Source organism: Rhineura floridana, chromosome 5, assembly GCF_030035675.1.
Source record: "Rhineura floridana isolate rRhiFlo1 chromosome 5, rRhiFlo1.hap2, whole genome shotgun sequence".
Taxonomy (NCBI): domain Eukaryota; kingdom Metazoa; phylum Chordata; class Lepidosauria; order Squamata; family Rhineuridae; genus Rhineura; species Rhineura floridana.
The window spans coordinates 2,755,809-2,781,486 of NC_084484.1; the positions used below are offsets into that span (position 1 = coordinate 2,755,809).

General features: G+C 39.9%; 1 protein-coding gene across 2 annotated transcripts in view; it reads right to left on the minus strand.

Moving 5' to 3' along the window:
- UVSSA (UV stimulated scaffold protein A) overlaps positions 1-20,307 on the minus strand; it is an 84,953-nt gene extending 64,646 nt beyond the window's left edge. Inside the window, exons 1-7 of one of the 2 annotated variants that reach the window (XM_061629830.1) lie at positions 19,978-20,302; positions 19,459-19,558; positions 18,700-19,030; positions 17,935-18,055; positions 16,340-16,753; positions 15,786-15,895; positions 11,199-11,327 (exon numbers count right to left, since the gene is read on the minus strand). In XM_061629830.1, the coding sequence (XP_061485814.1) occupies positions 11,199-11,327; positions 15,786-15,895; positions 16,340-16,753; positions 17,935-18,055; positions 18,700-19,030; positions 19,459-19,556 (1,203 nt within the window). In that variant the 5' untranslated portion in view covers positions 19,557-19,558; positions 19,978-20,302. Of the gene's footprint in view, positions 1-11,198; positions 11,328-15,785; positions 15,896-16,339; positions 16,754-17,934; positions 18,056-18,699; positions 19,031-19,458; positions 19,559-19,977 lie in introns of both variants that reach the window. The other variant, XM_061629831.1, reaches the window with a different exon arrangement.
- Positions 20,308-25,678: the final 5,371 nt, after the last annotated feature.

Sequence of the window (25,678 nt, forward strand, 5' to 3'; positions counted from 1 at the left end):
TCTACAATATTTTTTAGTTGAGGCGACCAAAATTGTACACCATATTCCAAATGTGGTTGCACCACAGATTTGTCCAACAGCATTATGGTATCAGCAGTTTTATTTTCAATACCTTTCCTAATGACCTCTATCACAGAATTTATCTTTTTCACAGCTGCCACACACTAGCTTGTTTTTCTATATGCTTGGCTATTTTATCTTTAACAATACGTTCCATCAGTTTTCCTGGGACAGATATTAAGCTAACTGGCCCCTGAATCCCTTTTTAAATACTAGCATTACATTGGCCACTTTCCAGTCTTCAAGTATGGAAAAAGATCTGAGGGATAAGTTACATCTTTATTGTTAGAAGATCAGCTATCTCACATTTGTATTATTATTGTATTATTGTATTTATACATTGCTTGTTTTTATCTTTTTGTACACCGCCCAGAGAGCCTTCGGGCTTAGGGCGGTATATAAATTAAATAAAATAAATAAATAAAATAAATAAATTTGAGTTCTTTGAGACACAGCAATTTGTCAGCTTTTATTTTGTCTATTAAGCTTATAACTTCATCTCTCATCACTATCCGCCTCAGTTCCTCAGACTCTCTCCCTGCAAATGTTAGGGCAGGCAGAGGGATTTGCCCTATATCCTCAACTGTAAAGACAGATGCAAAGAATACATTTAGCTTCTCGGCAATCTCCTTATTCTGCTTAAAGCACACCTTTGACTCCATCGTCATCCAAGGGTCCAATTGCCTTCCCAGACAGTCTCCTGCTTCCTGATCTGCAGTATACACTTCAGTTGCGCTTCTAATATTTTAAACAACTCCCAAGCATTTCGGAGTGATTTGACCCTCCTGACTTTGCCTTTCACCTTTCCTTTTACCTAATTTTTGGGAATTTTCCTCTTTCAAAGTCAAATGTGACCATGTTGGATTTTCTTGACAACTGGCTATTTACATGCATGTTTAATTTAATAGCACTATGGTCACCACTCCCAATTGGTTCAATAATTATCTTATCTTTATCATTATTTATTTATTATTGGTTCAATAATTATCTTGAACCAGGTCCTGGCACCACTTAAGATTAAAGTCCAGGGTTGCCAAGCATAGTCATTTGGGGTATCTAGGAATTTTACCTCTTCGTTGTGATTGGAACACTTACGTAGCCAGTCTATTTGAGGGTCATCCATTACTACATTTCCTAATTTGGATGCTTCCTTGATTTCATTTTTCATGAAAGGGGAGGAAGAACACAAGGCAAAGGATGTATGGGGGAGGGGAAGATGCTAGCCTAAGAATGAAGAAACTCCTGTTCCTCCCCTCATCCCCAAATTAAAGGCTTTTTCCCCTTGTCTTTGCCTACCCTCTAGTGGACACTGTCACAGTAACTCCAAGCCCTTTGGATTAAACAGCCTTTGCCTGCAACTTTTCCTTGAGCAACTAGCCCCCCCCCCTATTCATCATGCTGCTTTATTAAATGCTATGAAGCTGTGGCTCAAGAGTCCAACAAAGGCTCTCTCTTCTAGCATTAGGAGCCCAGCAGAGCACCAGGCTGCCCTCTATAAGAGCTGTCAGAAACATGTTTCTATGCTCTGACTCTTCCTGTGACCAGAATCTAGAGGGACCATGCTACAAGAGAGAGTAGTGGAGGGCATAAGCAAAGTCACATAACCAGTTCATAGAAACATAGCTGGAAGGGTCATCTAGTACAAACCCTCTGCCACAGATACAGATCCATCAACAAGATCCAAGGATGTGCCACAAACAGAAAGAAAAGGAGCAGACAATTAGATGTAACTGAAATGATGGGACGAAACCACAGGCTTCAAAGGAAAGCAACTACACACGGCCACAGTCTATTCTTACCAAGAGTACATCTTGGCCCATCTTGGGGAGCAGAACTTCAGTATGAATTCATCCTTCTTAGACAAGACGCAGTATTCCAGGTATGGCCTCAAGTTCAACATGGGTTTACATTGAAGTGTCAGTATTCCACCTAATCCTACTCAACAGCAATAGAATTTTCTCTTTGTAACTACATTCCACTGAAACTCATTGCTATCTTGTATTATTTTATTTATTTATTATTTAATTTATATCCCGTCCTTCCTCCCAGCAGGAGCCCAGGGCGGCAAACAAAGGCAGTAAAAACACGTTAAAACATCATAAAGAAGACCTTAAAATACATTAAAACAAAACAACTTTAAAAACATTGTTTAAAAAAGCTTTTAAAACATCTTAAATAAAAAGCTTTAAAAAAACATTGTTTAGGAAAAAAATGTTTAAAAAAACATAAAAAGCAATTCCAACACAAACGCAGACTGGGATAGGTCTTAACTTAAAAGGCTTGTTGAAAGAGGAAAGTCTTCAATAGGCACTGAAAAGATAACAGATATTTAAGGGGAGAGAATTCCACAGGGTAGGTGCCACCACACTAAAGGTCTGTTTCCTATGTTGTGCAGAACGGACCTCCTGATAAGATGGTATCTGCAGGAGGCCCTCACCTGCAGTGATCGACTGGGTATGTAAGGGATAAGACAATCTTTCAGGTATCCTGGTCCCAAGCTGAAAAGGGCTTTGTACTCCAGAACTAGAACCTTGAACTTGGCCCGGTAGCAAATGGGCAGCCAGTGCAATTCTTTCAGCAGCAGGGTGACATGTTGGCGATACCCAGCCCCAGTGAGCAGTCTCGCCACTGCAGTTTGCACCAGCTGCAACTTCCGGAACAACCTCAAGGGCAGCCCCACATAGAGCGCATTACACTTATCCAGCCTGGAGGTTGTAACAACTCATATCTGTCTATCTTGTCTATTTTTCACTAATCATTTCCAGACAAGCCACTGGGTCTAACAAAATACACTTTGTGCCTAAAATAATAAATTCACAATTTGTTCTGCTGAATTATTCCTTTTTTGTTACCCTATTTAAATCTTCAAAATTCATCCTGCAAAACTTCCTATCTTCAAAAGTCTTGTAACCTGTGTGGTATGCATATTTCATCTACTCTATCCAAGGGGTGTAGCCATCCAGGGTCTCATAGGGTCTTAGACGCCTTACTTTTGGGGGAGAAGGATCCCTATGTCTCCAGCATCCTATAAGCCAATCAGCATGAAAGTGCTTGTGTTAGCTACCGATATTCTTCCTTGTCCTTTTCTGCAGTTTGGAGCAAATCAGAATGAAAGGAGGTGAGCTGGCCACTGAGAAGACTCTGCTGAGGAGCTAACAGTCTCCCCTTTTATGCTTATTGGCTTCTAGGGACTTCTATTATTGTTGAAGGTATTAATAACAATCTCATTCTCAACCCAGCAGCAAAAAAGGGGTGTGCATGGCTGTGACTATCATGAAGGGACCCTGCACTTCTGAATTTGCCACCACACTACTGCTCTATCCTTTCTCCCGTCCCATTCCAGGTCATGATTAAAATAATGAATAGACATCCAAGTCTCAATGGTTTGCCATCAGGATACCTGAAGGATACAGTGCCATTTTTTGCGGGAGAAGGTATTTGTCATCAGAGGTCCAATTAGCTGTGATATAATGGCATTCAAATGGTGGAATTCCCTCCCCAAGAGGCCCAATTTGCCATCATTACAGGCATTTAGAGGGCCTGTTATGAACATATTTGTCCCATTGTTCATTTCCCCACCCTGTTCTGTCTCCACTCTGTTTGTGAATGCTTTCACTTTATTTCATACTGTGTTATTATTGAATGTATATTATTTTAAACAAACCACATAAATAAATAGATGACTGATAGAGGGGGCTCCATCACTTATATCTTTCCAATCTGACAGTTCCCCTGGTGTCTTCCCCTGAAGTAGCTTAACATGTTCTAAACTCTTCTAGTTTTTCTACTGTCATACTGTACCAAATGCTTTACTAAAATCCAAATAGATTTGATCTACTTCAGTTTTTTGTGCAGAAAAAAATATTTTGTCAAAGAAAATCAATCTAGCATAATTTTCTGTAGTGACCTTAGGAGGTTCTATATAGAGAAACCAATAGCAAAAATGACATTTAAATGTGTCCTTTCACAAGTGTTCAGATGTACCCATCCCGTTTAGATTAAGAGGTCTAGAGACACCCATTCATTTTTATTTTTTTACCTACTGGTCAGCCTGTTCCACTCACTGATTCATAGTATTCATGTAGATGAATTACAGTCCTTCCACTGCACAATCTGAATGCATCCATACTTTTAAGCTTTTCCTTAAATTCTGAAATGTTTATTACTATAAACTCATCTCTAATAACTCCTGCATAATCCCCCTCCTTGCAATGTCTTCCACAATATATCTTTATTTAGAAATTGAGACAAAAGTGTATTTATGCTATATACACATGCCTTTTAATCTCATTTCTATCCCAGGTTATACTCATTCTTGCACCATCCTATTTATACCCTGAATTGCATTGAGACTGTCAATGTTCCTTACAACCTGTTTGTACATTACACAGGAGTGGAGAGAAGAGAACTCTTAATGGTTCACCCTTTGCCTTGATCTACATCTACTGGAGCTAATGAGGAGGGGCTTAACCAACTGCACCTGTACTGAGAGAATCTAGAGATCTGATTTCACCACAAGGTCAGAGAAAGAGTTGCCCAAGAAGCCTGAAATGCTCACACTATATCTTGTCTATGTTAGTGAGAGAATTCACAGAAAATAGGTGCCATCTTTTGTATTTTGAGGTCAGGTACATCATAAACGAACATTATCCAGATTGCGCAGTTGTTGTTGTTATGTGCCTTCAAGCTGATCACGACTTATGGCGATCCTATGCATCAGCGACTTCCAATAGCATCTGTTTATAAATCACCCTGTTGAGTTGAGGTCTGCGGCTTCCTTTTTGGAATCAATCCATCTCTTGTTTGGCCTTCCTCTTTTTCTACTCCCTTCTGTTTTTACCTGCATTATTGTCTTTTCTAGTGAATCATGTCTTATGTGTCCAAAGTATGATAACCTCAGTTTCATAATTTTAGCTTCTAGTGATAGTTCTGCTTTAATTTGTTCTAACATCCAATTATTTGTCTTTTTCGCCATCCATGATACCTGCAAAACTGTACTCTAACACCACATTTCAAATGAGTTGGTTTTTCTCTTATCCACTTTTTTCACTATCCAGCTTTTATTGATTGATTTCCTGCCCTTCCTTCCAGTAGGAGCCTATGAACTTTCACATCCATACATAGAGATTGGGAATACCATGGTCTGAATGATCCTGACTTTGGTGTTCAGTGATACATCTTTGCATTTGAAGACCTTTTCTAGTTCTCTTACAGCTGCCCTCCCCAGTCCTAGCCTTCTTCCGATTTCTTGACTATTGTCTCCATTTTGGTTAATGACTGTGCCAAGGTATTGATAATCCTTGATGAGTTCAATGTCCTCATTGTCAACTTTAAAGTTACATAAATCTTCTGTTGTCATTACTTTAGACTTCTTGACGTTCAGCTGTAGTCCTGCTTTTGTGCTTTCCTCTTTGACTTTCAACAGCATTCATTTCAAATCATTACTGGTTTCTGCTAGTAGTATGGTATCGTCTGCATATCTTAAATTATTGATATTTCTCCCTCCAATTTTCACATCTTTATCTTTGTTCAATCCCACTTTCCATATGATATGTTCTGCATATAAATTAAACAAATAGGGTGATAAAATACACCCGTCACACCCTTATCAATTGGGAACCAATCAGTTTCTCCATATTCCGTCCTTACAATAGCCTCTTGTCCAGACTAACATCTTGACCAAGCGAACGTTGTTGATTTTCTTAAGTTTATATAGGAGTTTTCTAGTCCATTGAGATTTGGAATTTAAAGCTCTAAGAGGAGCTCAGGGTTTCCCACCAATATCCAAGTATGTTCCATCCTTCTTGGCAATGGCGCAATTGAGTCAAGTTGCTGTTTTACAGCATCACCTGCCTAGCTTATCTAGGGTAGGACACAGATAGATGGACCAATAATTATACCAAGCAAAGAAGTGTCAGTGATGGGCCGTATATGCCTGCAGTGCAGAAGATATTTGTGCTGGGTGAAGGAGATGAAGAACCAACAAGGGTATGGGGCAAGCGGCATCTCCAAGATCTGGGAGATAGACTTTCACAGAGGGGTTATTGTTGTTACGTGCCTTCAAGGCTGACCAGAAAAACTGCATCCCTGGCTACGGAGGTTTGCTAATAAACTTTTCACAATCTACTCAGTTATTCTGGAAGCAAAGAAAAAAGATTAACTATTTAAAAGATTGTTGAGAACTATATACAAGTATATCTACTGTTGTGCCATCAGGTGGATGGGGAGCTGAAAGGATCTGAGGTCTGAGTGTATCCATAAAAGAATCTCCCGTTTCTATGCAACCCAAAGGGCGTGGTTTTTCTCTTCCTCAGCACTACTGTAAAGCGATTTCTGATGTTCCTACTACATGGGTGAGTAGACACAGAGGTAGAATATACCCTATTTATGCATTTGTTTACAGATCTTGCATTACCAAGTGAAATGCTTTAAATATGAATAATAATTGAAATTTGTACTTGATGAAATGTGCTAATGAGTACTCCACTTAATAGAAGTGACTGCATAGTTTATACAGGAAGGGTTGTGAACTGATAAAGTGACACATGTTTTCAGAAAGCATATTATAGTACAGTAAAATGCATGTTAAGTATAACACAGGAAACTGCCTTATACCAGGTCAGACTAAGTATCCATCTAGCTTAGTACTGTCTATCCTAACTAGCAGTGCCTGTCCAGGGTCTCAGGAAGAGGTATTTTACATCACCTGTTACTTGATCCTTTTTAATTAGAGATGCCAGGAATCAACCTCGGACCCTCTGCATGTAAAATATGAGTACTGCCAGTGAACTATGGTCCCTGTTTTTTAATGCCCCACCTTCAGGGAACAAGTTAAAATTCTTGCCTTAATTTTATTGTTCAGATTTACCTGGAGCAAAATCTGAAAGGCAGAGCCTGCCCCAGTTTTGTAAAGCTACAGGGCTAGAGGCTGACAGTTTAGGTTTATCTTTATTTAACAGCTGAATGGAATCTATTTCAAAAATGCAATAGAATATAGCTTAGTTGTGGCTTGTTTAAGTCATAGTTTATTAATAAATCATGTTAACCATTAGCTATCCAATCAACGATCAAACAAAACGTGGCTTGTTTCTCCAACGTTTGTTTTGTTTTCCAGCTGCTCTTTCCTTGGTAATTTAACAAGTGTCCAGATCAAGAGGTCAAGCAGACAACAGTTAAGCAAGGGTGTGGTTTAACACAAAACACCAAGTCATAGTTAAAGCAAACCAAGGTTCATAAACCAACAACCAACCATGGTTTCAGATCACGATTCATTTGAGAGTAAACAATCCATGGTTAAACCAGTTCACAAATAACACCCAGCCATGGTTTAATAAACGACAGTTAATGTTAAAACATGTTTTGTGTGTGAACCAGGTCAACGCCATGTAACAACTTGTTATACTTCCCCGTAGTTGCAAACTATTGTTCAGTTCATAATTACAGAATCAATGGATTATCAGTGCTTCCCAACACAGATTTTGATAACAGGATTACTATTATCATATCCTTCACAACAGTAAAGCAAGGGGAGAAACACTGGTACTTTCAGTCTGAACTGCAAAAGCAAATTTCTTTTGTGTTTTTAGCACTGTAAGTCAATTAGAATACAGGTAAGCATAAATATACAGAAATGTAGAGCCAATTACACTAGGTAGCCATGAGATACTTGTGCTTAACACTTTAGTCTTAGGAAAATCTTTGGAATAGATTTACACCATACAAAGAAAAGCTTTAGTCAAGAGCAACTAATTTAAGGTACCCTCTAGAAATGAGTGCTTTTTCTGTATAAACATTGAAAAAGAGATCTAGAAGGAAACTTCTATGTTCACCTCACAGACGCATTTATTTATTTATTTATTATTTGATTTATATCCCACCTTTCCTTAAATCATGGGGGCAGAAGCGCCCAGGATGCTGGGTGCACTCCCCTACTGGCCACCTGAAATAATTTGTATAGTTTATATCTTTAATCTAAAAATATTCAGATCAGAATTGTACTGATTTTAGCAGGACCTACTACCAAGTTAAGTATGCTTTGAACCAAAGCCCTAGAAGCAAAATAAAAATAAAAATGCCAGTCCCCATTTAAAAAGAGCACAATGTCGTTTCAGAGGAAAAAAGTATTCAAGTCTAATTCAAAATTTCTTTGAAGGTGTAGCTGTCAGTCAGGTTGGCGCTCGAGGGTGGCCAGACTGGATCCTGGCCAAGAACCCCTGCAGTTCAGAGAGGCCTCTGAAGAAACCCTCCTTAGAGTGGGAGAGTGGCGCTCCTGTTCCTTGATCCACAGCAGTGTCGAGTCCTGCAACCTGACCCTGATACAGATCACGAAAAGGGAGCTCCCAGCCCTCCCAATACAGACAGCACAAGTTTCAATAAGCCCACACGCATGCCCCACCTACCTCTCCTGTCAATGTGAATGCCATGTGTGATGTGCAAGCATGCCCACCATCACCCAAGATGGTGGCAGGGGCTTTCCTAAGATGCTGATGCCCCTGCCGCCATCTTGGTTGATGGCAGGCATGTGCACTACATTCGCATGTCATTCACATGACACAAGAGGCAGATGGGGCACACAGGCAGGCTTATTAGCCCCATGCCACCTGTATAGGAAGGGGTGTTGGACTACAGCGCTGCAGGACTGGGCAGGCTTGTGCCCAAGAGCCCAGTCATGCCTGGAGCCAGCTCTGCTCTCAGTATCTGAATTCAAGTACTGTGCCAGTCATATTTACCGATATAAAAGACTGGAACCCTGTGTTGGCCTGCCCTGCATCAGCCTTTGTAGGACCTAAAGTATCACATTTCTTATTATGCTTTAGTCCAAGGACCAGGTAAAGAGCCTAACAACTAAATACTGCCACATGCATTGCCAATTTAAAATGACAGTTAATGCTTAATTCAGACATCTCAACAAATAATGGTTAAGAAAACTTAACCATGGCTCAGCACAGTGTCTGAATTTACAACCTATAATTATGGGCATCACTTCAACTGCCAAGGCCACTGGACCTAGAGAGAGGAGTGCTGAACATATGGAAAAACGAAAGCAGGTGAACAGCCAAAAACTAATTTGCCTGATTATTTAGAAGCTGGTTATTTGGAAGTCTGAGCACTGAGCAATGGTTAGTGCAAGCCATGGGTTTCATCTGAACTAAGCCTGAGGAATCTCAATTAATATGGTACAATCAGTTGCATCTTTCAGAAGGACTTCAAAATACTGGGAAACAAGAACGGAAAGTCTTGTTCAATTTCACTATTGTCAAGTTATGAGAATGTTTGATAACCGTGCTCTTGTCTGACAATCCAAACATATTTCTGTGGTCAATCTGTGGCCTCACTTCTAAGTGGGGCAGCGCACCGTGGGCATGCTCAGGACAATTCTAGAGCAGACTCAACTGGACACTTGCTTGTTAAGGGCTGTGGCTTCCCCAACACTAATGCAAGGCGGGGGGGGGGGGGAGGAAACTGTTACAGAGGAAAAGCCAGGTGCTCAAGAAACAAATCTGTCTCCAAAAAAGGTAACTGGCACAGAATAATTATCAAGAGAAACTCAGGTGGCTGTGGTGAAAAGATGACAGCTACAAGAAAAACAAAACTGTAGACACAACCCACAGCCACCTCCTCGGGATGTATCTACCCCTTTGATTATAAAATAGGAGCAGAGTTGGCACCACCGCCCCAATTAACTAGCAAAACTAGAGTAAGTCTGATTTTTGCATTACTGGGTTTTTTGTTCTTACTTTGCCCATGGGTTTTTCTTATGTTCTACTAACAAAGTTGTAGTATGTTTCTCTCCGAAACTAGTGCCATTCTTCCCAGCATTTCTATCACCGTGGACACAAACTATCAGTTCTAAAATGTACAGCTAGATTAAGTGCAAATCTGAAGCGCGTTAAGAAAATTTAACTGCCAACTAAGGCCTCTGTTAGCAGGACATTTGCCTTAACTATCAGCTGCAGCATGAAATAATCAGAACCTCAACTGAAGTGTGAAATACGGAGGTTTATTTAGTCCATTAAAATTCATCCACCTAATATCCTACAGTGAAAAAGTAGACTTTGAAACAGGGGTGGCTCCAGACAGCATAGTCAATGGTCAGTGAAAATTAACTGCACACCTTCATTCTGTAGTTTGTATCTGCCACTGAACAAGTACCACATTTTTGCTCTATAAGCAAGTAGTATCATCCTGCATGTAAAGAGGTGTTCTTGGATTCCTCAGCCAAATTCCATTGTGCTGGAGACTCAATGTCTGACCATTTTGGGGGTGGGGGTGGGAGGTAGGTTGTAACTTCTTTCTCAATCCAGGGCTATGTCAGTGGGAACTCAGCACTTGGTATGTTCACACAGTAGCTCTCCATACATAACATACAGGTGGACAGGGAAGTGGGACTGCAGTTGCTGGCCTAACCCCCTATATATGTAAATAGACTCTCCTTGTCTATAACCAGCCTAATCTGCTTGTGTCAGAAGTGATTCCACGCCTTTCTCCATAGATATGGTAGACATGGAAGACTAGTGTGCAACAATCTTTCAATTTTAATCGAAGCTCAACTGAATGTACATCTTCATTACAGTATACAACATAGGGGCTTTAGGTGACAGGTAAAGTTACTCACCCGAAAAAAAACCAATCTGATAACAAGATGAGTCCACTCTTGGTTTTCCCACAAGAATCTCTCACCCTATACCAGCCACTATCTTGTTCCATATTTATTGACTTAAAAACTGTATTATAGTATAACTAGTGTGCATAAATGCTTCATCAATGCTAAACCTTATGCAAAATGAGAGGAGGAAATAATAAGTTCTACTATTTTAAAGATATGGCGAACAATGAAGCTCAAACTACAAAGCCGGTTCAAAGGAATCCAGTTTGTTTTGTGAGAAGTTTGAAGAGAATTAGTATGATTTATATGTTAAATTTATATCCCTCCCTTTATTGCACAGTGATTCTGAGTCAAGTTATAAATAGGTCAAGATAAAGCAAGAACCTGATTTCTAGAGGCCTCCATATAACCAAAGTATATATAAATTAAGACTAGTATATGTCATATTGAGAAAATGCTGTGATATTATTTTTTGTATTCACGTCATGTATTCCCCAAATATCCTATATCAGCAATATTGATCTCAACTCACCATTTTCCTTTTCCTGTCTTTAAAGTCAATGTTCATTTCCTTACATTTCTCTGTAGCAGTCTCCAATTTATTTTTAAGATCAATAGCTTGTCTTAGACGATCATCATTTATTCCGGCCCTTGTGAACAACTATAAATTTAAAATTACAAAATTAACTTACTTCATTCACATGCATGTCAAGACATACACATTTGGCACGCCACAGGAAAAATACAAAGTTGTAATACTTAGCAACTACCAGTTCATCTATACTCAAAGCAACCAGCTTTATTTCCAAATAGTAAAAAGCAGCAATAGATGGGTTAATAAGCAGATATATCTCATAAGTAAATGATGCATAAGCTTCCAGCTGCAAATCTTAGTCATGTATTAGGAAATAACTCCACTGAACTCACTTCTGAGTAAATACATATAGGACTGTGCCGTTAGCGCACAAAATTCTCTCCTACCCATTGTCTATGACTTGCAGGTAGAAATTATCAACTGTACAATGGTTTTCCTTCAGTTAAAATTTCTCAGTAAATTTTTATACCTAAGAAGCTTACAGCAGACTCAGTAGATCACTTTTTTTTTCTTTGAACATCAGACACTTGTGTTGTACTATAGCAACCCTGTGAAGGTTTTTTGAAGTGTGGGATATAAATGCCTGAACTAAAAAAATAAAATTACTGTTGAAGCTCCTCCGCTTCAAAAGTAGTTTGCCATAGATGGCACTAACATAGCTGTTCAAGAAAAATAGATCTAAAATCTCCTGCAGCTTCAAGGAACTAGTTTCACGGTTCTTTGAATCCTGGTCCTAGATCTTAAATCCTACTAGAGGCATATATCGCGCACACACTGGAAGATAGCTTGTTTTTTTGAGGAGAGAAGGAGAGAGAGAGAGAGAGAGAGAGAAATATTAGCTATTAAGTTTCTTCTGTGTTCAGCAAGTGGGAATTTTACCCATGGATCAAAATCAGGAGCTACTTTTATAACCAGAAAGATTGTTTCCCAGACAACAGCTACATGGATACCTTTAAAGGAGAGCCCCTAGATAAAGCCAACAAAAAACCTATGCTCAGAATCAGCAGGCTATTTACTCCCATGGGCTCCTCAATGGACACCTGACAGGAGAGCCCAATGCAGTCTATCACCGTAACCAGAATGGTCTTCTTCGCACATGTGCAAACAAAAAAGAGAGAGAGACAGACAGACAGCTGCCTCTGCTGAAGAGCCTGGTTTGTTCTGTGCAGATATTTGATTCTCTTATACCAAAAAGAACTGCATACAGTGCCTTGTAAAAGTAATCAGACCCCTGACCAATGCTTTCATATTACTGAATTACAAATGGTACATTGTAATTTCATTGTGTATGATATTTTATTTTGAAACACTGAAACTCAAAATCAATTATTATAAGGTGACATTGGTTTTATGTTGGGAAATGTTTGTAAAAAACAAAAAAAATCAAAACATTGCTTGCATAAGTATTCAGTCCACACACATTAATATTGGTAGAGCCACCTTTCGCTGAAAAAACAGCTTTAAGTCTTTTGGGGTAGGTATGTACCAGCTTTGCATGCAGTGAGAGGGACTTTGATTGGGCCACTGTAGGACATTCATCATTTTGTTCTTGAGCCACTCCAACGTTGCTTTGGCCTTGTACTTGGAATCACTGACCTTCTGAAAAGTGAATTTCCTCCCAAGCTTCAGTTTTTAGTGGACTGAAGCAGGTTCTCTTATTTATTTATTTATTTTTAAAACTTATATACCGCCCGACTAGCAATAGCTCTCTGGGCGGTGAACATAGATACAATAAAATACAATATGGTACAAAAAAAAAACATCACAGTCTAAAATCAAATATCACAGTCTAAAACAGCAAAGGCTCAGAATCAAGTTTCAGACATTACAGTACATTAACAAAAATTAAAATTAAAATGCCTGGGAATAAAGGAAGGTTTTAACCTGGCACCAAAAGGATGACAGTGTCGGCGCCAGGCGGACCTCCTCAAGGAGACTATTCCACAGTTCGGGGGCCACCACTGAGAAGGCCCTTGATCTTGTCACCACCCTCCGGGCCTCCCTATGAGTCGGAACCCAGAGGAGGGCCTTCGTAGCAGACCGTAGTGTACGAGCCGGTTCATAGCGGGAGAGGCGTTCCAACAGATATCGAGGTCCCGCGCCGTAGTATTTCTCTGTTTTGCTCCATCCATTCCAATTTTAACAAGATGTCCAGTACCTGCTGATGAGAAGCATCCTCGCAGCATGATGCTGCCACCACCATATTTCACTGTAGGGATGGTGTGTCTTGAGGCATGGGCAGTATTAGGTTTGCACCACACATAGCACTTTGAGTTTTGGCTAGAAAGCTCTATCTTGGTCTCATCTGACCACAAAACCTTTTCCCACATCACAGCTGGAGCATTCTCATGCTTTCTGGCAAACTCCAATTTCTTTCATCTGTGTAAACTGGTAGCTTCCACAGCACAGGGGTTGAATATTTATTCAAGCAACATGTCAGTTTTTTATGTTTCTTACAAACATTTCCCAACATAAAACCAATGTCACATTGCAATGATTGATTTTGAGTTTCAGTGTTTCAAAATAAAATATCATACACAACGAAATTACAATGTACCATTTGTAATTCAGTAATATGAGAGCATTGGTCAGGGGTCTGATTACCTTTGCAAGGCACTGTATTGTTTAGAAACAATTGACACCAGTTATCTGTTGCTAATGGAAAAGTGCACCAGGATTCAGAATAAAGGATAGCCAAGGCCCTGTACTGCTGACCTTATAGAACATTGCATGTCAATGGGCAAGGCCGTTACATAGTGAACTCTTGGTCAGAAATGAGAAACAATGATAGTCTGCCTGGAGAAGATTGCATCAAGGAGCTGGCAGTGTCAACTTTGTTACTGGCTGGGACAAAACTAGGAAGATAATCTTGCCATCAGTCAATATTCCCCAAGACCACCATGTACAAATATAATGAGAGTGCAACAACAAAATAATTAGTGAATGTATTTTAAGTGAAACATTTCTAGTAGAATTAATGATATAGTGGTTAAGGTGCTGGACTACGATCTGGGAGACCAGGGTTCGAATCACCACACAGCCATGAAGCTCATTGGGTTAGCTTGGGCCAGTTACTGCCTCTCAGCCTCAGAGGGAGGCAATGGTAAACCCCCTCTGAATACCGCTTACCATGAAAACCCTATTCACAGGGTCGCCATAGGTCAGATCGACTTGAAGGCAGTCCATTTCCATTTACCAATTACCATGCATAAGCACAGATGAGTTCAATTTGAAATACTCAGCCCATGTTTGGTGACATATATTGATAGGGAAATTCAAACTTTGAAGAGTGTTAGAGAACAACTAGAATTATTGCCAAAAAAAATGGAGAACCAATGTATTAAGCAGAGATCAAGTGAGTTTGGCCCACTTAGCTCAGTGTTTAGAAAGCTGAAAGGGTTAGGGTTAGGATTAGACTGTATTCACAAATCCATCAATGGAGCTATGTAAGATTACTACCACTGTAGGTACAAGAGCAAATAGCTACCATGTTGAGTTTAAATTCAGAGTAGAATTTCAAAAGATTAGAATTATTGTATGGATACTATTACTGAAGCAATACCTGTTCCCCCAATAGTTTCAAAACAGACACAGCTGGTTGATAAAAAGTAAAAGGTAGCTGTGTTCATCCATCTGAAAATTTCCAAAACCCTTAGGGAAATGCCTTTATTAGGCCAATCAAAATATCACAAAACAGGGTGAAAGCTTTTGAGTTCTTAAGAACTCTTCATCAGACTAGATGGCAAATGAAGTGGAGGGTGTGGGAGAAGAGATTTGTCTGTTGATAATGAAGACTCATGGTTCAACCACCAGCCAAATCTGCCCCAGTCCATGGTTACTACAGTGATATTTCTGCCCTCCCATGGTGATTTCCATAGCAAAATTATTCTGGAATTAATATTTCTAAGAAAGGGATGAATTACCTAAAACTACCCACGTTACAAGCACTTTGGAAACAACCCACAGTCTATTCTGTTCAATTACAATGCAACAGAGATGGGTGCCAAGTATCTCTGTGTCTCTCTACCACCAGTGCCTATTTTTCCTAATCCAAAAGAATAACTGGCTACAAACTATCCTGTTGGATCAGGTTAGAAACCTAGAATCAAGGATAAAAAGAAAGGCCCATTTTCTACCTCCAACTGTATCACTGTAGTTGTCTATGAAACTGCAGTGCTGATAGCGCCATTAAACAAGCACAAGATCTTCCCTTCACTTTGCTCCCTAGGTAACTTTCTGAATACTAATTTGCAAAGGTTTTTAAAGCATGAGAATACAAAAGATTTGGTTGAAGTCAGAAGAGATATTCCCCTCAAATACCGAACTCAACTCAGTATTAAATCAATAGAAGTTTGCTCCAAGTTCACAAAATATTGTGCCCAAAGTTAGTGCAGCACCCTGAAGTTGGTGCAGAGCCCAGGGAATCTAAAGTACCAAATGAACATATCAACATTTTAGCACACAGACAGCAACCAAAATACAGAATGGATAGAATTTTTTTCTTATCTGAAAAGTTTTCCTCACCTGAATCCAAGATTGTACAGAGGGCATGAATTTATTTCTGATAAGCTTATAGGCATCTGTAACATTATTTATTATAGCTGTATTGTCTTCATTCTCCTGAAGTTTCACATCTATCAGAAAAAAATACACAACAAATATATGTCAGATTTTTGACAAAATGTTTTGGTACAGTATATACCATCCACCTATTAAGTAGGTTGGTCTAAAATGTATTAAGAATTAGGATATTCCTTCATGCAATCTCTGCCCCCCAAATCTGGTTTAGCCATTCAGCAGCTGCAACCACAGGAGTTAAATGAATAACTAGATGGAAGATACTGAACAAAGGTATGAAGTGAGGCCTAAATCTCAATAGCTCTTCATCTTAAATCAGTAATTTCCAGTCTTTTTCCAAGCTACAAATCCCTACCTGAAAAAACACATTTTCCAGCTGAGAACTTGCAACATACTGATGACATAATTCTGAACACCCATTAGTTGGTTAGTGAAAATCATATAACCTGCAACTAAAAGTAATATATCATCAATGATTGCATGAAACGGAATCCAAATACCTGGGAATACTTCAAGACTGAGACTGTATTTATGAGAGCCAAGACCATGACTCCGAACAAAGGATGCATAATCATCATCTCCACTGGCACCAACATGGGTTAATTCAGACTCTAAACAATCTTCTATGCCTATACTCTCCTCCGTTTCCCTATTCAAGTCTCTGCTACCGGCTTTTGGAACCAGAGAGATGGAAGGAAGGTCCTTGCTGCAACAAGGTTGCTCGTTATCATCAAGAAATTGTGGCTGTTGATCTGCCCCCTCCACAGATGAGCAGGAAACAGCTATGTCCACATCAGCTGCATTCCAATTGACTGCTTCAGTGTCATTTGCCATGAAGTTGAAAGGATCTGGCATCAGAAGCCGAAAACAATTCTCCATCGCAGTCAGCGCAGCTTGTATTTCTTGCGACATATCTGTCAAGTGGTAGTAGTTTTAAAATGCTGCCATAAACAATACAGAAATAACATACACACTAAAACAAATTTGCCTCCTACAAAAAAGTTTCCCACCACTACAGAGACTGCCAATTAATTTTTGTATAACATTAGAGTGCAAACCTATCATCTGGTTTCGTGGACACAATGTTCCAAATCATGGAGGAAGCCAGTTTTCGGTGCCTTTTCTTTGTTAAAAAAGTGAAGGGTAGCAGGACTTACTGATGTCCTCAAAGGGCAAAGCCTATTTCAATGTGACCCACCATGAAGTTAACACAACACCTTACCCTGTGAGAGATAACCCTGTCGGGAGCCAAGGAGGCTACCAGGAATAGAGGAGCTGTCTGGTTAAAAGGTACTGCTAGTATGGTTCCCTGATGAGTGGAAGGAATCAAGACCCATTCACACTTGGAAATTTTTGATGCTTTTATTACCAAAGGAAGATGGAATGAGGCTTAACTCTTGGAATTATGCCCAGAAATATTTCTGATATCATGGCATTTGCTTTTGAAGCTTCCAAAACTTCTGTATCTGGTTTTGCCCAGATTCTTCTATCAGCAGCATTGCCTTTCTCTCCCTTCTCTCTTCTCTTCCTCCTTTGCCCATTTTAGATTATAAGCTTCTTTGGAGTAGGAGTCTGCCTACTTTTTGCCTATGAAGCTCTTTTATAATAATAGTACTGTATCTAAATAAAAATGTGTCACGCTGCAGTTCACAGCAGCACAGACAGGTGGCATGGTGAATGGTACAGTGAACACTTCCTCACCTTACAGACCTGCATGCCATTCGCACTGCCCACCTCAGAAAGCAGATAAGGGCATGCGTAGGTGTGGCTGGCCAGCGTGCAGCCTAGGTGCACTGTGGGGTGGCGGTGTTTTTCCAGGGAGACGATGGTGGGGTGCAGCAGTAGCAGCAGCCTGGATGGACAGCAGCATCAACGTTTGTCTGGGGAAGTGGTAGCAGTGGAGAACAGGCGAGGCAAACGTTTTGGCGAGGGGAGTGGAGGTTCCTGGCAAGTGGAGTGAGGGAACAGAGCCCCCCTAGCAGATACATGTTTGTATTAATAAGAATTACTAGTATTGGAGCAGATAGTTCAACTGATATCTTAAAATGAAATTGGGACTAATGCACCACCTATCAAGGCCCTAAACCTCACTCACCTGCCATTTCCCTCTCAGCTGTTTTAGCTTTATCTTTGTAAATATTATCCAATCGTTTTTGTTTTTCTTCATCCCTCTTCCTTTCTGCTAGAGTTCTGGCACTTATATCTTGAAAATCCACCTAAAAAAGAATTGTAGAATATATTTGATTTTGTTGTTCTGGCTCAGAACACATTGTACATATCAGTCAAATTTCCTTTGGTGGTCAACATCTGAAGGTAACAGACTGCACAAAAGAATGCTTCCTGATATTTCTAGAGAGTCTCTTTTTGAAGAGAGCCTAGAGCAGATCTCACAGCAACTGCTTTCTAGAAGTAGCACAAATGGATTCAAGCCGTCAAGGAAAATTAAATATACACAAGGTGCTGCTAATACAAATAGCTGTAAGTGTGCATGGGAAGATATCCAGATTTTCTTAGCCACTCTTGTTCAATAATACTTACCTTTTTTGTTTCAAAGCAATTATTAAAAAAGACACAATCTTTCAGTAAAGATACCATCTGATGCAGAAAATAAATCTCTCAACATTGGCTATATTAAGCTAACCAAGGAGTATTTCAGTACTACCAGTCAGTCTATGCACAACAGTAGCTTAACCCAATATAAAATCGATATTTTTGTCTAGCTATTTACTTATACAGAACTATATTTTTTTTGTTCAAGTTTAATACATTTATGTCTGCTTGCAAGGAAATTTCAGAAGTAATCACCTTTACTTGTATAAAGTCACTTAGCATTAAATCATGAAAGTGAATATTCATGTACCTTCTTATTCTGTTTTAAGAAATGGAATCCTAGTGAAAGTTTCTTGTAGGCCTCTCCATATTTCTCATGCCACTCTTGTACAGATTTAATAGCAGCTTTTTTTAGTTTTTGTGCTACTTCAGTTGGCGGGGGAAGAGGCCGATCATAGTCTGTTTCCACTGTGAGCTCCAATAATTCTTGGAAGTTTGAAATGATTAAAGTCCTAAACTGATGGGACCGGGTGAAGAGTTCATCCACAACTTGAAATGCTGAGAGACGTATCTCAGCATGCTCTTGATTTAGCTGTGCAATCAGCAGGCGATAAACATGACTAATGTGCTCATCTGAAGACCTTTAGAAAAGTAACCAGCATATAAGCAAAAAAATAAATACCATCAACTATGAGGCATTTTAAAAAGACTAATACAATACAGCATGAAAATTAAACTAACTCATCTTAATTGTTACTCCAGCTGCAAAACCTCCCCCAATTAAAAGTCCTTTACTTCTCAGGCTGGAATCCTTACCTGGGAGTAAGCACCAATGAATACAGTGAGATTTCCTCCTGAATAAATAACTCATAGGATTGCACATGATCCCAAATATATATATAAAAATAATCTTTATTGTTACGGTTAATGACCAGCATGACCCTAATATAAAGAAATGTGAACCTTGGAAGCAAACTCAAGTTTGTTTTTCAAAAGCATTTACATTATGTTACTACAATGCGGTTGCTGCTTTATAGTAAGATCATGTGAAAACAGGCAAGCATCATACTTGCAAATCTTCTTTAGCTCTTTAATCTTAATGGGATTCAGCTGTAGTTCTCCTGAAGTTGTAAGATCCTCCACCAGCTGTGCCAGCTTTTGGTCCATTTCTGAAGTGAAAACCAAAACCTGTTAGTACGATTAATTATTAAATAAACTCTAAAATAACAGATTTTGACAAGAAGATCCCAAAGACAGATACAAAGGAAATGAGGGTTTTTCTATTTTCGTTATTATTATTGAAAACCAATTTACATCAATTGGATTTAGAGAGTACAGTGAAATCAAGCTTTCATTTGCATCTGCCAAATGTCTGAAGATAGTCCAACCTGTCTAGGTGGAGGGCAACATAGCCCGTTGTTGCAACCTAAGTCGATTAATGGCCTTCACTGAAGGGTGGTAAAGGCCCCTAGAAAAGACACAGCGAGAGCAGCGGGCTCCTTCATTCTAAAATTACCGGAAACAGGCACTCACCCAACACTTTCTACGTCACAGTATACACAAAAATTCGTCTTCCACCTTAACATACCTGAAAGTAGTAGGAAAGAAGAGGCTGACTGCGATCCTTGGAAGCCGAGCGGAGCCCATGGAGAGCGCCGTCGGGAAGCACGGCGAAGGCAGCAGCCTCACTCCCGGGCACGGAAGGGAGGCGCCAGACACTCCAGGCGCAGGCCTCGACTGCAGGCACGGCGGAGGCTTCAGCCGTGTTCGTCCCGCGCACAGCCTACGACGAGTTACGCGTTTTCCCTTCCTGCAGATATAAGGCTAGAGAGCGCTACGACAGAGGAAAATGAGGGCTCCAGCCTCTGACGGGAGCAAAGGAAGCCGTCACGTCGGAAGGGGAGAGGCGGGGCTTTCCATCCTTCATCGATCTATGGCGACTTTACGGACTGTAGACTTAATAATTAGACCACAGATAAAAGTCTTTTACTGGCTTCTGTAGAATTTTTTTCCTCCACCTTTGAAGCGGAAGTGAAACCTCTCCTGGAAAAGCAGAACTTTGCTATACTTGGCTAGACGTCAGCATGTCCACTTCCAAGACAAACGGTGACAGCAAAGAACGCTTTCCAGCGCGTGCTCCTTCTAGCTCATAGCTGCATAAAAACAGATTTATGAAGATTGTTTGCTGCAACGTGATGGGGTGTTTTCTGTAGGGATTTTTGGCTGGAAAATACATAATGGTCTCATTCCTACACTAGTACAGTAATCTCAGTGCTAGACTACTGTATGTGAGGCTGCCCTTCGAACTCTGCCTGGAAGTGTGATGTGACTATTGGTATATATCCCGCTGTTCCTCCCAGTAGGAGCCCATGGCTTGGGACCTTAACGTCTGCCTTCTCCCCTAAGCGTTTTTTTCTGTACACCGCTTTCAACATCTGGAGTCTTTTTTCAGGTCTCCTCCCTTTTGCTATGTCAGCAGATGGCCAAGAGGAACAGTGCCTTTTTAGTTACCTTCCCTACAGTCGGGGGTTTGGCCACGTAACTACATGCCTTCCAGTTCTTTGAGGGGGCATTTGGGAGAAGGTAAACAGATAATATATTTTATCAAATTATCTGTTTTTTCCTTTTATTATTATTTATTTTAATTATTTTATTTAGTTGTGTCTGCTCTGTCAGATACTGTGCATTGTAGAAGTGGAAGCATGATAGCGACTTTAAATAAAGTTTTAAGTCACTACACGCACGCACCCGACACATACAGACATATACCATAAGGTGGGGATAAGGAACGGTATTGCACTGATGTTTCACTTGACAGGGCTATTTTACAAATGTTTCAACGCTCAGAATATATAAAACCCGAATAGAAAAAGGTCGAACTCCTCTTTTTCCTGCTATGTTTTGTTTCCAAGTCACGACTTCCGCCGGAGGAAAGATTTAGAAACGCCTTTTACTGTGAACCTGGAAATTGTCTACCCAGATAATGAGATGTGTCACTCAACATCTATGTGTACTAGAAAAAAATAATAGTGCGTACACCACTGCGTCATGTCATGGATGAGTTAGCCAGCGAGAGGCTTCGCTCGCTTTATTTGAGATGCCCCTACTTTTGCTTCACCGAAAAGCGAGCCGGGCTAGCAGGAGAGATTACGCAGAAGCAACAACAGCGCCTTCCTCTGACTCTTCCTCGGGCAGTGTGCGAGTCCCATGCACTGACTGATCCTGGAACGAATGGGAATCTGCATTAAATAAGCCCTACTGCCTACACATACCCAGCATGCACACATAGTCGACATTATGAACATGAATATGGCTTTCATGTGTAGATTGGAAGCATGTCTGCGCCCCGTGCGCATAGGTTCTTCTGTGGGTACCCTGAGGAACTAATGGTGGAGGGAGCAAAATTGAAGATGTCATTTAACAATAACTAGAAGAGCAGTCCTCCTCGTGGATCCGACCGAGGGTGCTTCTACTCCAGCGTTCTGTTTTCAGCTGTGGTCAGCTAGTACCCCCAGGAAGCACACATGCAAGAAATGATGTCAATAGCTGCCCCCTTATCTTGATATATATATATATATAGTAATCAGTGGCGTGCTATTTATTTATTTTTCAAGAGTTGTTATTTTGATTTCTAGTAAATGTAACAACGAACAAGTAAAACAACAAAGTGCAATAAGCATGTCACTCTATATAAAACAGAAAAAGAATATATGTATATATAAAATAGAATATTAGAAAGCAGAATAATAGAATTAAAAAGCAGGGTATACATCCCATCAAAAGGACGTTAATGATGAGGGTGGCACATAGGTTGTGTTTAGCTATTGAAAGAAGTAATAGTCATTGACAGATAGTTTAAGAGAGATTAGATACATTTCAGGTGTTTAACCAGGGAGCTTCACTACATTATGGAGCAGTGAATTCCACAAAAATCTGTAATAGTACTTTATCTTCATCTATTGGCAATCACTTTTATGGGGCAAACCCAAGTTCTACAATTAAGAGGAGAAAAAAGTTCTCTCCACCTTTTCCCAGAACTTTTGGATGCAGTTGTAGCATTCTCCTCAACCCCCATCTTTCTCTCTGTAGACAAATCAAGATGCCACAGCAGAAACTTCAAGCATCTGTCTTGAGCCAATAACTGAGCATCTTTTGAGGTCATCTAGTGTTCCACAGTTATTAAAGGGGCACTGGAATGTCCCTTCCATTAAGGTGAGCTTTTTAAAAAAATCTCCACTGTTGTGAGCCTCTAAATTCTATTGCTTATAAAAATGACACTGTTGTGCTAACATGAAACCTGGCAAGAAAAGGCTACTTGATGAGGTCTATGAATATTCCAAATTTTAAACTGATAGAATAAAAAATGAGCTGAAAATTGACACCTACCCTTTTCCCTCAACAAATAACATATTTATTTCAACTTTCAATTAAAACTACTGATATACTTTATTCAGGCTTGCTGAGGAAGGCAATCCTTATCAGTCTGTTGAATTTCTAAGCTGCAGTTCAAAAGTTATAAAGGTTTTCTTGCCCCATTAAAGCCTATAACAGAAAGTCGTGGCAAAGTTGGTGCACGGTCAGGTTCATTCTGAAGCCAGAATAAAGTTAGAATGCTGGCAGTACTCCAGTGTCTGCAGAGGGAGTCACCAAATGGATTCTATATGTGATACCTATTCCTTCAGTTCTAGAATATGACCTTAAAGAGGGGAGGACCATGCATATGGATAGAGAACTAGAAGAGTCTTCTGTACATAGGCGGTTTCATAATCAGCTGGAAAAGAATGAATGTTCCATCTTAAAAAGAGAGCGCCAGTGTAGTGTAGTTACAGTGATAGCAGGGTTCCAGTTCCCGAGAGTGAAAATAACAGGGAGAAAAACCACCTTGAGGACTTTCTGTGAGTAGAAAGGGTGGCATAAATATGTAATAATAAAAGAATTAGGAGTTTAATATGCAGATACTTGACACGTCTGTTTTTGTCCCCTGCTTAGTTCCTATTTGACCTGAATATAGGCCACAGAAAGTGTGGTCTATATTTGGGTCAACATGCTACTTGTCCACAATTACTAGTTTAATTTGATAATTTCCAATAGATTCCCCAGTGTTCTGACAGGGAGCTGGTGAAATCAGAAGGTAACATATATAGCAAGAGAGGCAGCAAACTGCACCTGTTGACTTGCCAGCTTCCTTCTTTGTGTTTTAAATAAACCACCACAATAATTCTACTGGCACAAGAGATTTCCCATTGTAAAAATCAAGACTTTTTTTTGCCAAGGTTGAAGAGAGAGTGAACAAGGAATCCTAGAAAAACTGGGATGTGCAAATAACCAGCGAATAGGCTAAATCTCATTGACATTTGCTCAGTGGTTTGTTTCTCTGCTTGTAATTAGATGTCAGTGGCCCAGTCCATTACAGCAGTGGGATCTTCTTATCACATGTCAAGCAGGCCCAGTGCAGTTCTCCTGTCTATGTTCTAACAGCTGGGGACAGGTAACAGTAAATCAGCTGTGAAGTAATTTTATTGTATTATCGTTTATTTATGTATTTATAATCCACACTTTCATAAGAATATATCAAGGCAGAGTATAACCTATAAAAATAAAATCATAAAAAATAACCATAAAAGCATTATTAAAAGCATCAGTAAATATAGATTGGTTAAAAAGAAGAGAAAAATCAAATGACAAAGGCCTGTCTGTATTTTGAAGGCTGAGGGAATAATTCTGCCTGACAGACAGATCATTGTAGAAGAGAGGGAGGGAGGAAGAAATAAAAAGGTATGCTACAATCCTGTACAGGCTTACACAGATGTAAGTCTTCCTGAACATATGTGTTTATTTGCACACATCTACCCAGCTAATTACTTGTTTGTTTTTGCTTTTGTTTCTTTCCAGAATGATTCCTTAAGCTGGAAATCTGTGAGAATCTGTCCACAGGTGTTCGTATTAGGGTTGTCAGGTCTCCAGTTTTTGCCCAGAGACTCTGTTTTTTTTGGGGGGGGGTCCTCTCCGGGTCTCTGGGTGAGTCACTTTAATCTCCAGATTCCTACCTTTCATTTTAAAAAAATTAAGTTTCTAGGTGGTCTGGTTCAAAAGATATAAACCAAAATGTCAGCTGCCACCACCAGCCCACGACTTCTGTTAGTACCTGCTGCCCTAATCCCTGCTCTTTCAAGCCCAGCCACCTCATCCATGCCCCTAGGAGGGCGCGTGCCAGAGGTCCGCACCCCCCCGCACTCCTGCTAGTGACGCCACTGCCACAACTGCCAGCTGGGGGGCAACTGGGCTCCTTGGGACTATGCAGCTTCCCCACGGCTGCACAGGTGGCAGGGCACATAAACCCTGAGCCACTCACTGTGGGGGTCATCTTTAGCTGGCCCTTGTCACCCAGGAGACACGAGCAGGGGTTTGAACTCAGAGACTCTGGACTACCAGCCAGGTTCTCCTCCCCACTGTGCTATAGTATAGCCTGTTACAATGACTCTACTGTAATGCAGAATATCCTACAAGTGTAAAGTATAAGTTGGTACACTATCTTTTTAGAACCAACATTAAATGTTTTTAAGCTAACTCAGATTTTTTTTTTTTAGCATCTGGAATTTTACTTTGTAAAAATGCCATCACAGCAATAAAGACTGAGAGAAGAGTAAAAAAATACTACCTCAAAAATTGATAGGGGGTGAGGAGTAATAATACAAGAACCACAGCAAAGCTCAGAGAGACTTCAGACAATAAACAATGTTCTTTTTTTTAAAAGTCAGTGTAATATAGATAGAAGAAATAGGACAAGAGTTGTTCTGAGAGAAAACGATCAGACATGGTTTACAAAACAAAAAAGAGACAACACAGAGGGGGAGGGAGGCATAATTGAATTTGTCTTGATGGTGATACTTTTGCTGTTAGTGTGCTGCCAAAGCTTGGGGGATGGGAGTGTTTTGTATATTTTTAATGAAGTGCATGTGTTTTTGTATGAATGTGCCAATATTATAACATATTTATGTTACTGTTTTTAATTATGTTGTAAGTCACTTGTGTAACAAGCAACTAACAAGTCATCGTCGTCATCATCATCATGTCCCAAACCTTTGTTTCCCATAATAGATAATATTTCAAAGAGTCCTTTGAATCTCTGAAATCTCTGGAATCAGTCACAGCAAAATTTTGAATAAGGTTACATCTGAAAGGATTTGTTATCGGTACACAAAATTTGAAAAAAGGTTCGCAGTGCAGATTATATAAGGAACTGAGAAACTTAAGTTTTTCAAAACACTTACCTAACAATAGTTTAATTT